Below are 18,115 nucleotides of genomic sequence, written 5' to 3' on the forward strand. Positions count from 1 at the left end.
TACGCTACAACCAACCATACAAATTTGTCTCGGTTCTTTTTGTTATTGATTGTCTTAAGTGAGTATAGTATGATACAACTTCCAAAGTGCTATATAAATTTTTTAAAAATAAAGAATAAACCATACTGGATTCTTTGGAGTTTGTATCATGCTAATGTTGTTAAATTACCAATACTGTAGTACTAAAGTAGTAGATTTTTTTTATCTTTTCCCAACTCAAAAAATTACCTCTTTAATATATACATTTTTTTAAATGTATGGCCTCTCAAATCAATTAAATAACAAATGTAAATGCTTAGAATGCTGGACACCCACCGGGGTTTTGGCCCTGGACCCCCTGGACCCCTGGTGACCCCTGGCCCCAGCCAATGGTGCTCGCAAGTGCCCTTTCAGTATCAAAAAGGACCCCCCCCTACCAAAATCCTGGCTACGGGCTTGTTGATCAATGCGGGCTCTCATCGTTGTGATTGGGAGAGCTTACAGGAGCTTGTGTCTGTGGTGCGCCCCATACTAGACGAGCAGATTTAGATGAAAAATATACCTTCAGTCAAACAAACTGCAAAAGTTTGTTTTATTGTTGATTCTGGATTCTAGGGTTGTGGTAAATGACATATCCAAAATGGGACGTGAGTTTCCACCCAGGACACACCTAATTCCGCCATTAGGTAAAGAAAAATCGATTATTTACAATAAACTGCATCTACAAATTTGATCATGACAAGTAAAGTGTTCATACCTATGTTTTCAGGGTTAGAGAATATTATTAGCATATTTGTGAATTATTACATGCATATAATTATGCTAATATCCAAATTAACGTCTGCGATTACAAGAAAAGTGATTTTACGCAGTTATTTTGTGTCTTAAGCTTTAATAATGACAAATAAAGTATCCAAAGCCTTGTTTTCAGTTTAGTAAGTATGATTAGCATGTCTGTCAATTAATTATATGTACAGGAGGCCTGCGGTATATAGCCATGTTAAATATGCAAATTAGCTTCCGGCATCAAAGGAAATTGATTATTCACAATAACTCTGCATCTAAGCATTCAAACATGTCAAGTAAAGTGTCCATACCTATGTTTTCAAGGTTGGTGAATATCATTAGCATATTTTGTGAAATAATTATATGCATATAATTATTTTATTCATGACATATATATTATCCCAAGCCATGTTTTCAGGGTTAGGGAGTATGGTTAGTAATCTGTGAATTAAATGCAGATGAGGACTATATAGCTATGTTAAATATGTAAATTAGCTTCCGCTATTAAAGGAAATTGTATCTAAGCATCCAATCATTACAAATAAATTGTCCAAACCATATTTTCAAGGTTGGAGAATGATAAGCACATATGAATTGTACACATATAATTATTTTAAAATGCAAATTACGGTTCCTGTTGTCATTAAAAAAAATGAATTGCACAATAACTCTGTATCAAGCATCTAATAATATAAAGTGTTTTGACCCAGGTTTTAATGGGTAAAGAAATAGAATTAGCAACATTTTGTGGATTAATTGTACATTAAATTGAGAAAAGATTGTCATATAGTTTGTTGATAGATATTGTAATAATATGTAATAAAAAAAAACATGTGGATACCTCCATAGTCTGCTTCATATATCTCAGTTATATCAGTACGCAAACTCATAATGGATTTGTCCATCTTGAAACTTTTTCAGCAGTGGCAAAACCTTCCGTTTTTCTTACATGAACAGATCATTGCCCCGAAATCTCCGACGTTTTAAATTTTCAGGAGTGATATTTTAAATTTGAAGAATGAAAATTCTAGGACTAGGTACTAATAATACTCTCTGATTACACACTTGGTTATCAGGAGCACTCGCGGTAACTGAGGTGCATTAAAAACATATTTATAAATACATTTAGATACGGTAAAATGCACTAAAAGAGACAGTAAAGGTGCACACTCCACATTGAAATACAAATACATTAAATACTATAAAATAAATTAAAAATTAATAGACCCTACACTAGTAATTTACAGTACAGGACAATGAAAGAAAATTTACGATACGTTTATTAAAATATCTTTAAAAATTCAGGAATTTCCCTATATTTTAAAAGAATATAATATTGTTATAAGAGTTAGGTTCATCAATGCCTTCTTTAGGTCTTGCAGGAAATAATTATCGAGTGCAATGTGGGGTATATACTGTACTGTATAAATAAAGGTTAAAACACAAATGGTTTGTTTATTCTTCGCAGACAATGTTATGTCGAACTAGGATTGCAGTCTATGGAGGCAATTTAGAATTGCCAATGGGGCCAGTTTCCCCTCTAGCTATTGCATTATGTTCCTTTCATGTAACAAGGCCTACATAAAGAGGACATTGAAAAAAGAAGTGAACGGAGCATATTTTCCAGCTCATTGTTGTATATATAAAAAAAAAAGAATTGGTGAAAAAACACAGCTTGGTTAACTCCTTGTCATTCAAAGAAATCGGTATCAAAAGTTAATATGTACTTTTAACATTTTCATACAAATTATTTAAGGTCATCCAGACTTTACCTCTTATACCAACCTTGCTGTAAGCCAGTTAGTAATTTGTCATGCCACACAGAATCAAATGCTTTATGGAAGGTATGCTGATTCACTTTTTCAGAAAATTCATTGCAGGAAGATCTTATTTTTCTACCCCGTATCTCTAATGGTCACGCTAGTAATGCATGCATACTAATGGTAATCGGAACTTCGTCAAGTATATCAAGAGCGCCTCTCAAATGCCAGTTCTAAACTAATCAAGAAAATTAGTGGCACGTAAAACAATTGAAAAAAAAACACAGTAATCAACGATTACTCCTCCAAAAACCTAAATATTATTGAGGGGCCCGCTGACTGGTTTAAATTAGAACTAGAGGTTGGGACAAGTATGGAGACAAATGAGGCGAGGTTTAGCGTCAATGTGGTGAAGAGCCTCAAGAGTGTAGACATTCAAAGACTACCACCTAACGAAGGTGCTGCCAAGTAAAATTAATACAGAGTTTATTTAAGACTCACGTATGGATAGGAAACATAGAACTAATACCTGAAAATTGGGTATAGAATGTTTGGTGTTGATGATTATTATGCAAGGATATATTTTGCCACTAAACTGTACTGAAAATATATGGAGTAGGCTTAGTAGCCACATGTTATAGATTACATATTGATATGTTACAGGCACTTATCAAGAAAATATATGACAATCTCTTTTTTTTTTTAATTTAGGCCTATGTAAGTTTAATTTACAATTAATCCACAAAATGTTGCTAATTGTATTCCTTCAACCATTAAAACTTTGGTCCAGACACTTTATATCATTAGATGCAGATTTATATTGTGCATTTTTTTTAATTTGTGATGACAACAGGTACCGTAACTTGCATTTAAAATAATTGTATCTGTACAATTATTTAATAAATTTGCTAATTATTTTGCAACACTTAAAATATAAGTATGAATAACTTATTTGTTGATTGAATGCGTATGATGCAGAGTTATTGCAAAATAATCGATTTTCCTTTAATGACGGACGCTAATTTGCATGTTTAACATAGCTATAATAGGCCTCTCGTGCATATAATTTATTCACAGATGTAATAACAATACTCCTAAACCTGAAAAACATGGCTTTGAATACTTTATTTGTGATGAATGAATGCTTAAGGCATAATTAATAACTGTGCAAATCAATTTTCTTGTAATGGCTGCTGCTTTGCATATTTAACATCATTATATACATATTTTTAATTCAGAAATAGGCTAATAATATTCTCTAACCTTGAAAAAATGAGTATGAACACATTACTTCAATCTCGGTTTAATGTTTAAATGCAGAGTAATTGCGAATAATCAATTTTCCATTAATGGCGGAAGCTAATTTGCATGTTTATGCAAATTAGGTGACTTATGGGTTAAAATTCGCGTCCCATTTTGAATATGTCATTCAGCACAACCTTATAAACCAGAATCAAATAAAACAAACTTTTACAATTTGTTTGACTCAACCTTATAAACCAGAATCAAATAAAACAAACTTTTACAATTTGTTTGACTCAAGGCTCTAAATCTGCTAGTCTGTTAAAGAAATGTTATGTTACAATAGAATACACAACCTCTCATTCTCTTTACACACAATTATTACTAAGTATAACATTTTTAACCTAGTTTCCAAGAGATCCCCATCTGCATCCATCGCTATCACAATCCTGAACAACAATAACTTCTCCCAGTCCCGTACCCTCTGCAAAGGTTCACGGACTGTGTGTTTGTCATAGGAATCTTGTGGTTGGAAAGGAGAGACTGCGCCTTAAGCACCATTGGTGAAGATGTGCGCTTTATAAATCTTTATTATTATTATTATTATTATTATTATTATTATTATTATTATTATTATTATAATTATTATTATTATTATTATTATTATTATTATTATTATTATTATTATTAATATTATTATTATTATTATTATTATTATTATTATTATTATTATTATGATGAAAAAAAATCTGAAAACAAGATATATTTTGATAAATTTTATCTCACAGGCACTTCGGATGAAGTCAGCATAATAATCACAATCCTGAATGTTAATGAGCCACCAGAGTGGACTATGGCGTATGAGCCGTACCTTGCCGTTACTAAGCTGAACGTAGTGAACGGCGTCAACATTTACACACTTTCGGCGCAAGATCCTGAGGACCCAAGTGCAGAGATCGTGTATGAGCTCTTCATTGGTAAGGTCGCACCTCGCTCTTGTAACATGCCTTTCTCGGATACAAAATTTACATATAATAATAAGGCCTATGTGTCATAATAAATACTATATCCTATAAAAATGCAGAGCAAATAATATTCAGAATCAATTATTTGTTATTTTGTTATTTGTTTAACAGACGAAAGCAAGATGTTTGCTGTTAATCCAGTAACAGGCTATGTATATATTGACAAACATTCTGGGGCTTCTTTTGAAGACAATAAGGAATACACTTTAACTGTAACTGTCTATGAAAAATCTGACATGTCCATGGGCAACTCAGCCGATGTTAAAGTGAAGGTGGGAGAGCGCCCTCCTCAGTTCCCCAGAGAATCGTATACTGTGACAATTTCGGAGGACGCTAGTGTTCCAGTAAAGTACGTTCATAAGCAATCATGAATTATGCTATGTTTAATGTTTTTATTATTATTATTATTATTATTATTATTATTGTTATTATAATTATACAAATATATATATATATAGGCCTATGTATATATATAGGCCTACATATATGTATATATATATATATATATATATATATATATATATATATATAATTTATTATAATAAATTCATTTAAAGGCATGGGAAAAACCCTCCAGAAACACCAAGGGGAATAATGCAATGAATAATATAAATTGAAACGTAACAGAAGAGGAATCTGACAAAGGAAGAAAAAAAAACTCAGCCTCCACCACAGGACTCGAACCTGGGACCTTCCGCATACATGGCGAACATCATAACCACTTGATCACAAATGCACTGTGGTATTTCAAGCGTTCTGTAGAATCTGAGTTCATTCTTTTAAGGTGTCTGACGTCGCCATTTTGATGCAGCACTATTATCGCACGTGGCCAAACTAGTCAGAGATCTATATAGACATTAGAATATATATATATATATATATATATATATATATATATATTATAATCACGCAAAATTAGGTGCCATCATGTCAATCGGTAAAGGGTTGCGATTTCAGACTTTTAGGCCTACGTTTTTAATTTAACAAACACAGAATGGTGCATATGGGATAGATTATGGCGTCAATGTAGAAAACCACTTATAAGTTGAGTATTATTATGATTATCACAATATTATAAAAAGTTGTAACAATGCATGCTAATTTTTTAGCCTAATTACCGTAAACGCAAAATCGTTTGATCGCTTGGAAACTGTATCATATACAATTGAAGAGCAGCCTACAGGAATTGATCACGTGATTGATAAGCAAGGGGTAATAACTCTGGAAACGAAACTAGACAGAGAAACATTCGGCAGCTATGTGCTCAGAATAAAGGCAGCTGATAGCCATGGCGAAAGTATATCTGTGGTAGGTAGTTATTATTAACACATGCAATCGGTTCACAGGGCATGGGAGCTGGAAGGCTCACTTCTCTTGACATTTCCAAACCCATAACGTACAGTAGTCGGAACCAAGATTCTGAAACTTAACTGCGTGCTGTCCTACACAATGCATTGTTGTGTTTTGTATCTACCCATTTAAATAGAAGAAAAAAAACCCCACCGATGACGCGCACCCAATGTATCTGAAATTGTTCATATAGAAATATTACGAGAATAATAGGCCCTATAAATGTATGAGATTGCTCATACGTTCGTATTATTCTCGTAGTATTTCTGGTGTCGAATTCAGATAGAAGGCCGATATAAAAATATTATATTTAATTATTATGCAGATGGGCTGTTTGGGTTTCTAAATGAGGAGACTATAACTAAAGGGGGGGGGGGGCTTCCCAGAATGCTAATTTTAATGAAATGTATGTACTTCACAATTTAAAAATCAGGAATGTTTATAGACATAACTAGACAAAACATAGATGTTTATAGACATACACAATGACGTCACACTAAACTTTTCTAAAGTTTGACACTTAATTCCGATTGGTTGATCCTACTAAACAGGTACACGTTAATATACTGGATGTTAATGACAATGGTCCTGTGTTCACTCAGTTCATTTACCATTTTCGAGATATTTCGGAAGGTGTTGGTCTTGATACTAGTGTTGGCCAAGGTAAGTCCAACAACATCTTACTTGCGATGTAATGATGTAATAGTATGCAGTCGTCTTGGGCAAACTACTAATCACAAAGTCTGGGTGCACCAAGACTTTGTGATTAGTAGATTGCCCAAGACGACTGTATTCAGGCCTACCACTTAGTATGTGCATGGTTTATACCTCCATGGTATGTGTAGGATAGCTAGGCCTTGGCTTGACCAGCCTGCCCTGGCTTGACACTAGCTTTGTCCAGCACCTAGGTCTAGGCTAGGTCTGGATGAGCAAGGCCTACCATAGGTGGTGGCCAGTAAGCCTAGTGTAGAGTAGGCTTTAGCTGGGCAATACCTAAGCTAGGTGGGGCTAGGTTCTATGACCTGCTTAGGCCTAGCCCAATTTTTCATTATGATTTATCTGATGATTATGAAAATCATCATTAAAATAATGTAATAAAACCTAAATTTATTTTAATTTTTACAAAGTTGTTGTCAGTGATGGAGATGGCGAGTTTTATGGATCAGTTTTACTGTCAATTCCGGTTGGGGAACCATTCAGAATCAATGAGGATGGTAATATTTATCCTACAAGCAAGTTGGATTATGAATCTAATCCTGTGTACGATTTTGTGATCACTGCTGTTGACCTTGGTGGTTATTCAAGTACAGCATCAGTTCGGATTGATCTCTTGAATATTAATGACATGAGCCCGATATTTAGTGAGTCTAGCTATGCGTTTGATGTTGATGATACAGTCGAGGAAGGTTACAAGATCAATACCGTTTATGCATCCGACCCAGATGGTGATTTGGTGACATTTTCTATTGAATCATGCAGTCAATGCCTGTTTGTTATCGATAGCAAGACAGGTAAATCAAAAGCCACTTTTTATGCAATTTTCCAGTACAGTCTAATCTATAGTGTCCGACATAAATTGAATAACATAATTATAACATAGTACATTGAAATGCTTGCCATGGTTATCATCATCTTTATATCACTCACATCTTAACCATCAACGTCATTCATGTCATCTTTACTCAACATCCTCATACTTTGAGCTCACAGAGAAATCTTTGTCAGTCAGGCCTCATTCATTGGTAAACAAATTTTTGTTTACAAAAAGCAAACAAAGAACCATATGTTATTTTGTTTAGATTTTAGGTTGTTTGATTTGTTACCACAACCTAACTTTGTCTTTACATCATGTCTTCCTTAGGTGTTATCAGCCGCTCATCTGTGTCTGATAATCTGGATAAAGCTTCGTACAGTTTTACTGTTGTAGCAAGTGATAATGGTACTTGCTGTTCGGGTGCTGTAACCAATTCTGCTAAAACAAACGTAACTATAACTATCAACGACATTAACGATAATGTTCCTGTGTTTCCTGATTGCAATTCTTACTCCCCGTCTATTCCAGAAGGATCGCCAAGACTGTCATCAGTCCTCATAGTAAGAAAAAAAAATTCATACATGCAATTTTTACAATGTTTTTATAAATGTTGAATTACTTATGTGTACAAGTGTTGCAATTTTGGTGCACTAAGGAAAAAAAGCCTCTATTCTTTTTTTGTACGCAAGGACATTTTAGCACAGTAAAATAAGGACGATTTTGTGAGAACAACTTTGCTAGCAGTTTAGCTAAGCGTAAATAGGCCTGCCGCATGTGAGATCAGTTTGCTCAGCAGCACATTAAAGAATGCAGTACACTCTTCGGAAAAGAAAAGAGCAGGGGATTGTCTCCCTGTGTATTGCCCATTCACCACCAGAAGTACCCCACTGGAAATAAGTCTTTTTCAGACTTTCGTGGGTTATGCTTGGTCTTTACACCGAATGAAACCCATTCATCCACTGTGAATTTGGCTTATTAATTTGTTCTAGGTTACAGCCACCGATGCTGATCCAGGTGTAAATGGGGAGATAACATTTGAACTAAAAGAGAACGACTTAAAACGAGGCTATTTTGAAATTGAAGATCTTGGTAGTGGTCAAGGCTTATTAAAAACAAGAAGGGAATTTGATCGGGAGGTAGATGAATCATTTTCGCTGACGTTGCTAGCGGAGGATTCTGCTAAATATGGGCTGACAGGTTTCTGCCAGATAACAGTTATTGTCAATGATACAAATGATGAATTTCCTGAGTTGAGCCCAAGTCAAGGTAAGGCAAGACCCCTTTTTTAAATATGTTATCACAGAAGTGAACTAAAGAATCACTCAATAGGGTGCATGCCTCGGTTCTTTCCCTGAATACTGGATAATATGCACAAGGCTGGATAGACAATTCTATTCTTTTTTTTTATTCTTGAGGTGCAAGTTCCAAGAAAACTTTTGAATTTCTGTGACCTTGACCTTGTCCCAATGTTTTCACCTAAAAATTTAGTCACCTTATATCAATATGTACCATTCATTAGTTTTGTGTAATCTTGGACAGATGGACAAACAGCAATTAATACATAACCTTAATATATATATATAAACAAATGTAGTCAGAATTTGAAATAATTAAGAAAATATTTGTATTTCAGAGTGTGTCAAAGCCATATAAATACAGTAAAGTAGCATCAAAGAACCTAAATACCTAAATAAAAGAGTACTTTGGAGTACATGTAATTAGTTTTGATGGTGCAAAATTTTCCATCCAGTTTCATTAATATTAATACAAATTTATGATGCACAAAAAAAAGTAGATCGATAAATGTTTTAAATTTCATTCTTTTCATAAGTGACCATTCCACGCTCACTACCAGTGAACAGTGTTGTAACAAATATAGAGGCATTTGATCCAGACCTGGAAGACATTCAGAAAGGTCTGATATACTCGTTGGAGGACCCTAGCAATGAGTTTTATTTGGATGCAGATGGTACTCTTAGAGTTAGATCTTCACTTGCTTCAGCTCCATCGGTAAATAATATTCTTCATAACCAATTCAGCCTATTAAAGCCCTGTCCAGACTATCAAATTTTATTTTGACAAAAACATGTGACATGCTTACAAAGGGTCATGACAACATGACCTCATGACCATATATGGGCATACAACAAACAGTTTTTTGTCATAGAAAATTTGATAGTGTAGACCAAGCTTTAGACTTGTTTTGATTTACTGTAATGCCAAGGATACATTGTGTACCTTGTTTCCATGGAAACCTCAGAATGCAGAATGAGGCACATGTGACAACAATCTGGTCAGACTGATAATCGATAGGCGGTTGTGTTGTCAAGCACTCGCAGGTCGGAGTTGGATTTACTATGAATCTTCCGATGCAGTGTTTAACATTTCTACTTTACTGTATTTAAGTCAGTCTATGGCGTAAAAGCATGGGCTTGGGCAGCAGTCTTGGCAGTAGGTATCTTTGATGCAAATTACCCCCTCCTCACCTTATTAGATTATTTTACGGTAGCTTTGCAAAAAAGCATTTGATTTTATTATTTACATTTCCTTTCATTTCTCATAAAACAATGCTTACAAAACAAAAACCAAAATTACAATTGAAAACAGTACTGAGATGTGTATAAGAGACAGGTATTGCCCATTCACCACCAGAAGTACCCCACTGGAAATAAGTCTTTTTCAGACTTTCGTGGGTTATGCTTGGTCTTTACACCGAATGAAACCCATTCATCCACTGTGAATTTGGCTTATACGGTTGAAATCACTCTTATTGATGGACAAGTGGATGCTCCCACCTTTACAGTACAGCAACTCATTGTTGATGTACCTGAGGATAAGCCAATAGGTGAAGAGGTATTCACAGTTACAGCGACTTCACCCGATCAATCAACAATAATATACATCATAATTCCTGGTAATACTCCTGAAAGAAATAATCCCAGACAATTTACGATTGACCAATATACAGGTTCTGTGACCGTGTTTGGTGATAACTTGGATTATGAAAAAGTGCAAAGGTACCGTGTTGTTAAATCTCTTTTCACAGATTGTGACAGCTGCAAAAATGTTTTGTTGCGCAGTACTATCTACACAGCATGCGATAACTGATCACCTACCCAGTGTCTGCATTTGGGTTTGCCATCTGCATGTTCAGCGTGATTGGCCAGAATATTTTTCTTTAGTACTGCAAAAGTTTCTGGAAATATTAACAATTATTTTATGCTGAGCAACATGTTGCTCTGTTTGCATAAATTTCACTTTATAACACCTCTCAATTTAGTACTATGTAAATGAGCTGTCTCCCTTCACAATTGCTAAAAGGGCCTGACCAGTCACTCAGATGCTGAAGTTAGAGCATTGTGCAATATTATACCTAAAAAGTAATTGTTTGCCGGCCCTACAGAAATGATTTATAGTATGGAGCAGGTGAATAAAATATATTTTTTTTAATGTTTCTTTTTGTATGGTACTTTTACCATGTATTTGAGGTAGAGTAACAGGCAGGCGGAATTTTGGGGTTTTTTTGGGTTGGGGTGGGGGGGCTGGAAATCATTGAAAACAACACAGTAGTACAGTCAGTAACACATAAGTATGGCTCTTCAAAATTGTGATCATAGGCTGAATAACTAACTTATGACGATTATTTACATAAACAATGGTTCTAGCTTCATACATTCATCAGAACACATTGATTGATTAACTCTTATTCCCATGTAGGCAAAACATATAAAAGGTTTTGACAGGCTAAGAGCTAAGTCCTGGAGAGTACATTTTTATCCCATTAGCATAACTCTTTCCAGGTGATTTAACACAGGCTTCCCATCTAGACATTTAGTTACTTCCTATGCTGATTTATTATTTTTTTCGGATATTTAGGGCGAAGTTGGAGGACAATTAAACAACTTTTTTGTAGGCCTTATAGTAGTACCTTCATTAAAATTCAGTATTGAACAGTCAATAGATACAATAAATAATCAGCAAGAAACCCCTTCAGCTTAAAAAGGGTCAGATGAGTCAAGTCAACTGCCAACCTTCAATTAATTCTTTAATTTTTTTTCAAGTTATGATCTCCTGATTCAAGCAATTGATTCAAATACCCAATTAGCAAGCTACCTGACTGTAGTAGTCAACATCGAGGATAGAAATGATCAAACACCAGAATTTGACTTGAGTGAGTATGTAGCAAACATTGAGGAGGGAGACTACACAGGTCAAAATAAACTAGTGGTGACAGTGCATGCTGAGGATGCTGATACAGTACCAGACTATAAGAAGGTAAGCCACTATAGCCAACAAAATATCACCAACCAGAATTAATCTTTTCAGATGTGCGCCCAGTCATGTTAGTTTTTAATCAGCCAATTTTCTTCAACCATTTTGCAACGTCATGCTTTCATCCATCATTCCCCACAAAATAACTTTCCTGTGTATGCAATTCTGTTATTGTGTTAAAAAGAAAGTTTCTGATTAAAGCATAGTAGGTTGATGTGCATCAACCCTCAAATTCATGAATATTGTTATTAGTGATTTTATGTTTAAAGGTATAAAACTATATATGAATTTAAAATAGCTTAGCGATTAAGATGCTTGCCTTCTAATCGAAGGGTCCTTACAAATATTACAACTATTTCAAAAATTTATTTATTTAAATCAGATGAAAAATTAGGTGAAGTTAGGTGAGTCCACAATGTAACAGGTGACATTATCAGGTTTAGGGATGAGTCCCTTGGCCCACACAAGATCTGATTGATTTTTAGGTGGAATGATTTTAAGCAAAGTTTAAATAGAAATTACAGGCTCTGTGGATTTTGACAGAATTAAAAACAATGTTATATTACAGGTACTTTACGAACAGGATCCAATGGAATATAATTCTTTATTTGATGTTAATCAAGCCAATGGAGAAATAAGAACAAGCGGGACATTTGACCGAGAAAATAATGCATTGTATCTAATCTATATCCTAGCGAAAGATAATGCCCCTTCTTCAATTTCACCAAGTGAACCAAATATAGGTAAAAGCTATTCATTTTCTTTTCTTTAGTCACATATTCAGTTTTGACAAACTAAGTATGGTATTGACTGACATTTTTGATTTTCATTTTACAACCATGATTAAAGTGAATGGCTTTAGTGTTTAAAATGGTATAATAGCAGGTGGCGTGTCATTATGCAATAAAGTGGTGGATTTGATTTAGAAATTAGGCCGTCATTTCAGTTCACAAATCCGCTTGGATATGCTAGTCACTGTCATGGTTCTACTGTACAGTGTGTAAAAGTAAAATTATAGAATTTGTTAATTGCTAGTCTGCTAGACTAGCAATGGTGATTCTTTTTCTGTGTTTAGACCTTTTTTTCAATCTTATACCACAAGTCTTCTCAACTGTCAGTCGAGTGTATACCGTAACTATTCTTTGTTTGTTAAAACTAAAAGGTATAATCTTCATTTCATTAAACAAGATGTATTTGCTTGAAATTCTCATTATTCCTTTATTTTTTCCCTGATTTGTATCAATCCCCTGTGTCCTTGAGCAAAAACACTGTATCTGTGTTTCTCTCTACCCAGGATTATCAGTGGCATATTCAGGAAGAGGGAGGGGTTGTTAACTGTGCTTATGAGCAATTTACCCCTTTTTGTTCAAGTGTAAAAACAAAATAGTAAATTAATAGGGAAATTTTACCAAATATATTTACTTTAACATTAACATCCAATCATTTGTTAATTTAAATCATATATTATTTCATTTTTGGTTAATTCAGTAAATGATGCACATTCATCACAGCTTCAATAATATTATTTGCCTTTGAGGTCAGCCACCTATTTTATCCTTATCGCAAAGATTCAGGAAAGTATAAAGGTAAAAGGTAGGGGAACACTGCTTTGAAAAGGCATTTTTTGCAGTCTCAGAGTGCCATTTTAGGGTATCTATTCTTAAAATTTTTTCTCCATGGGTGCGGCTGAGCTGCATGTGGACTCGGACCGACACTGGTATTTAACACCCCTCTTTCCAAAATTCTGGATACGCCATTGATTTTAAATGGTTACTGGCATATGGTTGGCTACACCGACTCGTGTTGGATGAGTAACAAATAACCCAGAATATTGCACTGTCAGCGCCACAAGTGCCAAGGAAAGAGAGAGATGGACACTTCAGCCTGTGAGCCCATAGCTGTGCTTTTATGTTTACATTTACCTTATTACTAAACTGAAACTTAACAAACAAGATTAAGATGACTAATTATGTGCAGGAACATAACAATGGTGCTGCTCTTCATATCAAATGATGATGCCCCTGCATCACTGATCTGCATTCCTGTAAACTGCTTTCATGACAGTGGTAGTGCAATGTAATGATGGTGTTAACATTATATAATACTGTTCTTATAATTCAATTTTTTTTTTTTAACTTTGCAGCTAAAATTATAGTAACGGTCCATATCATTGATAGGAATGATAATAATCCGACATTTCCGAATGTTGCGTATTCAGCTAATGTTGCTGAGAATGCCAAAAGTGGATACTCCATTGAAACGATCACTGCTGTTGATATTGATGAAGGTAGAGTAGGAAGAATTGTTTTTGGAATTCAAACATTTATTTTAACTGCATTGTTACCGTATTAATGAATCAATAAATATTTAAATTTCTCTAAAGTTGAAAGATCAGTTTATAATTATTTTTATAGCTTATATGATAATTAATAGACATAAAATATAGTCCTTATTCATCTATAACATTCTAGCTATAAAGGCAATTAATTTTCATTTCCTTTAAATTCTTAATTTGTATTTGTTGCACAAAATAAAATATTCCTTTCAAAAAAAGTTCCGTAGTTTACTCTTAGTTTGCCATTAAACAACTGTAAACAGTGTTGTTGATTGCTATTAATACTATGTTTTTTTTTTATATCTATTACGTAACCTCTAATTTGTGACCTTGTGTTCTCAGATAGTGTATTGAACTACCTGATTGCTGGTGGCAGTACATTACCCGGTATGTTACCATACCAGAGTGCTGTATTTCAGGTAGATTCTGAGACAGGAACTATAAAGGTCGCAGCTAGCCTAGACTTTGAAGCAGTTCAGACCTATGAGCTGGATTATATTGTTACCGATGGTTTGCATGAGGACACTACAAGACTTACCATCAACATCCTGGATACAAATGACAATTCACCTGAGTTTGATGACGAGGTTTATAGAAGCTCAATTACAGAAGAGGAAGATAGTGTAGCCTTCCCATTTGATGTTTTAACAGTATGTTGCTTAAATTTTGATTAAGGCTTACTTGTTACTTGTTTGGAGTGCCAAGTTTCCCATGAGTCACAGGAATCTCCAGTAAATCAGCACAGTCTTGTGCACTCTTGCATGCCAGTAGAAACTAATACATCGTCTGTAAATGCTTGCATGTTATTACTACTTTATTAATAGTTGTCAGCTGAAAATTGGTATCACAAGGCATAGAAAAATACAATTATATGTGGTTAGAATGCTCATTAAACCAGGTCTCCTGTAAGTGGTTTTTCCAACTTGGAATCCCTGTTTTTGCCTTGTTTCGATCAAGAGCTGGAAGTAGACATTTCATTTGAGAAAATTATATGTGTATATATACAGACTTCCAACCGTATTGCTTGTTGCACTTTGAGACTTTTGTATAAAGTGCTATATAAATTTAACTAAATGATATTTCTACAAATTGTAATTTATGCCAGAAGAGGGCATTAATGGACACTGGTCAGGACAATTCCTCTTTCATATGTTGCATGATATTATTTACATGATCATTATTCTTGGCCTCCTGATCCAAGTTTACTTGTTCTCTCTAGGTTCTTATTTACCACACACCTATGTTTCGTCATATTGAAAATTTATTCACTATCAATAATATGCACTTTTTTTCAAACAGGTGTCAGCAACAGATGCTGATGCTGATTCTGGAGCAATCCTGTATTCCCTCAAAGGACACGACAGTAATTACTTTGCAATTGATTCAACATCTGGAATGATAACACTTCTTCGATATTTAGACTATGAATACAAAACAGAATGGCATTTCATTGCTGAAGCAACAGATGAAAACGGAGCAGGACTGACTGGCGTCGCTGATGTGCTCATCTCAGTGACTGACATCAATGATAATCCTCCTGAATTTAACCAGGCATCATATGAAGGTGAAATAGCAGAAGATGCTGGTGAGTGTTGTGGTTTATTAGTAAAGTGCACAGACTCCATTCATAGAGTCATATGTTCAACTCCTATGCATGTCAAAAAATGAGTGAAAACTTAACTTCTGGAGCAGATTGCTATAATATGGTCTTAATTGTTAGTCTCATAAAACAGCAAACAAGCACTCCCTGGTAACATAAAATTAAAGGCGCTGTTACGCTCGCTCAAAACATGCATATGTATCAAAATGAACATAAATAAACGTAGACCGATTTTTGCAGATGCTGAGAAGCTTGCGGAATATTCGTCCCTGGATTCTTAGTCGGACTCTCTAGGCACTATTTTCACTTTTAGTATAAACATGTTATATCGTCATTGCGGACTTACAAAATCCGCATACGCCTTAAAACTAAAAGAAAATGCATACTTTTGGAGTCCGTACTGAGCCCAAAAAATCCGCAATGAAAATATAACATGTATATATGTTTTTGGGGACTCTTTTATGATTGGCCATTTTCAGATTTTTGTATTCTGAATTTCACCAAAATTCAATGTCAGCCTACTTTTCACTACACATATTACATTTTGAACACAGAATTCAAGCAATATAGTATTGAAACATTTTATTTTTAACTACTGATTGTAAAGAAAAAATGTGACAACCTACTTGCTTTTCAACCACCTACTTAAAAAAAAAGCTAACCGTCAACCGGAAATGCCTTTTATTGTGTAGTTGTATTCCTGCCAGTTCCTTATTTCTGGTTACGTTGGAACATTTTACTTTTATAATTGACAAAAAAAATACATGCCATGTATTTGTGTTTAAATGGAAATGTTATGCAAATAGTCAATGGTGTACTTAGCGTCACATGTTTAAATATAAAGATCCATTAAAAATATTCCCCATCAGTTCCCAAAAACTGAAGTTAGTACATATAAACTGCTGTACACATTAACTGTACTTGCACTACTTTTGAATATGTATCACACAGCTTGTGTTCTGCCTACGGTATATGGTAGACCAAATCTTTAAATGGTCCTCATATCTGCACCCTACCTCCGATCGTGACCAAAATATAAACACTTCTTCATTAAAACATGAATAACTATTCAGGAAAACGTCATTTTGAACCATTGATCCATTCTAAAGATATTTAAGTCTGGGACCTAATGGCCCTCACATGCACACCCGATTTCGGATCATTACCAACACTTCAAAATTTCTTCCTTGTAGCTTGGTTAAACTTTCACGAAACTTTAATACTGAGCAAATGAGAAAAAAAGACAAACTGGTACTGTATTATCCAGTTAAATGTGTTTAATGACAGTTGTGTATCATATTTCTTTTTAATTTGTAACTGTTGATTTAAATGTTGGAATAAAGGTGACTTGTCACAGAAAGAAAAAAAAAACTTTAATTCAGACATTTTTGAAATATCTGGTGTAGAGTGTTTGCTCTTAAATCCCTTTAATTGTTCCTCACATCCACACCCTAGTCTGGACCATCACCACAATTTAATCATTTCTTTATTGGGACATATCTAATACTCCCTGTTGTTTTCATTTATATAAAGTATGTGCAGCCGTTTTTGAGATAAATCAAACACAAGAAAACTACACTAAACATGAAAATGTTAACACACACACACACACACACGTCTACACGACTGAAAACATATATCATATGCAACCCATTACGTAAATTTTGTTTCTGAAATTGATAGAGAACTTTTACAATAACAATTTCAAATAAAATAATTACATAATATGTTTTATTTATAATAAATACACAATATGCATTTTTCTTGTAGTTATTGGCGCATATGTGATGACAGTGAGTGCTACAGATGCAGACTCGCCACCTCAGTCAAACAATAAATATAGCCTTGAACCAGTGTCTGATTTGCCTAGCGATGGAACTGATGGGATTTCTACGTTCAGAATAGGGCTGGATGATGGTAAAATCTTTACGACAATTGAACTGAATCGTGAGGCAATTGACAAATACTATGTGCTGGTAAAAGCCGAGGATCAATCTATCTCCCAGTCAGGTATTATTTTTTGGAATAATAATAATAATAATAATGATAACAATAATAATAGTATTAATAAAAATAGTAGTAATAAGTAATGGTGCTTTTTTATCAAGCAGTGATTGTGTTAAATGCTTCAATATATATTTTTTTAAATCTAACAAATGAAAAGAAAAAGATTGATAGGTCAAGGAAAGTTGTTCAACATATAATAAAATCACAACACTGTCTGGAATTTAT

At 34.3% G+C, this 18,115-nt stretch overlaps 1 protein-coding gene across 1 annotated transcript in view; it reads left to right on the forward strand.

The window, feature by feature from the left end:
- LOC117123457 (neural-cadherin-like) overlaps window positions 1-18,115 on the forward strand; it is a 33,645-nt gene that overhangs the window by 2,915 nt on the left and 12,615 nt on the right. Inside the window, exons 2-17 of the mRNA XM_033269373.1 lie at window positions 4,556-4,744; window positions 4,904-5,141; window positions 5,902-6,100; window positions 6,694-6,805; window positions 7,270-7,653; window positions 8,004-8,236; window positions 8,666-8,942; window positions 9,508-9,686; window positions 10,083-10,131; window positions 10,360-10,693; window positions 11,738-11,951; window positions 12,517-12,691; window positions 14,092-14,235; window positions 14,626-14,933; window positions 15,583-15,868; window positions 17,654-17,893. Coding sequence (XP_033125264.1) covers window positions 4,556-4,744; window positions 4,904-5,141; window positions 5,902-6,100; window positions 6,694-6,805; window positions 7,270-7,653; window positions 8,004-8,236; window positions 8,666-8,942; window positions 9,508-9,686; window positions 10,083-10,131; window positions 10,360-10,693; window positions 11,738-11,951; window positions 12,517-12,691; window positions 14,092-14,235; window positions 14,626-14,933; window positions 15,583-15,868; window positions 17,654-17,893 — 3,561 coding nt within the window. The remainder of the gene's footprint in view (window positions 1-4,555; window positions 4,745-4,903; window positions 5,142-5,901; window positions 6,101-6,693; window positions 6,806-7,269; window positions 7,654-8,003; window positions 8,237-8,665; window positions 8,943-9,507; window positions 9,687-10,082; window positions 10,132-10,359; window positions 10,694-11,737; window positions 11,952-12,516; window positions 12,692-14,091; window positions 14,236-14,625; window positions 14,934-15,582; window positions 15,869-17,653; window positions 17,894-18,115) is intronic.

Source organism: Anneissia japonica, unplaced genomic scaffold (genome assembly GCF_011630105.1).
Source record: "Anneissia japonica isolate Jap-2015-1 unplaced genomic scaffold, ASM1163010v1 scaffold287717_len1600092_cov198, whole genome shotgun sequence".
Taxonomy (NCBI): Eukaryota; Metazoa; Echinodermata; class Crinoidea; order Comatulida; family Comatulidae; genus Anneissia; species Anneissia japonica.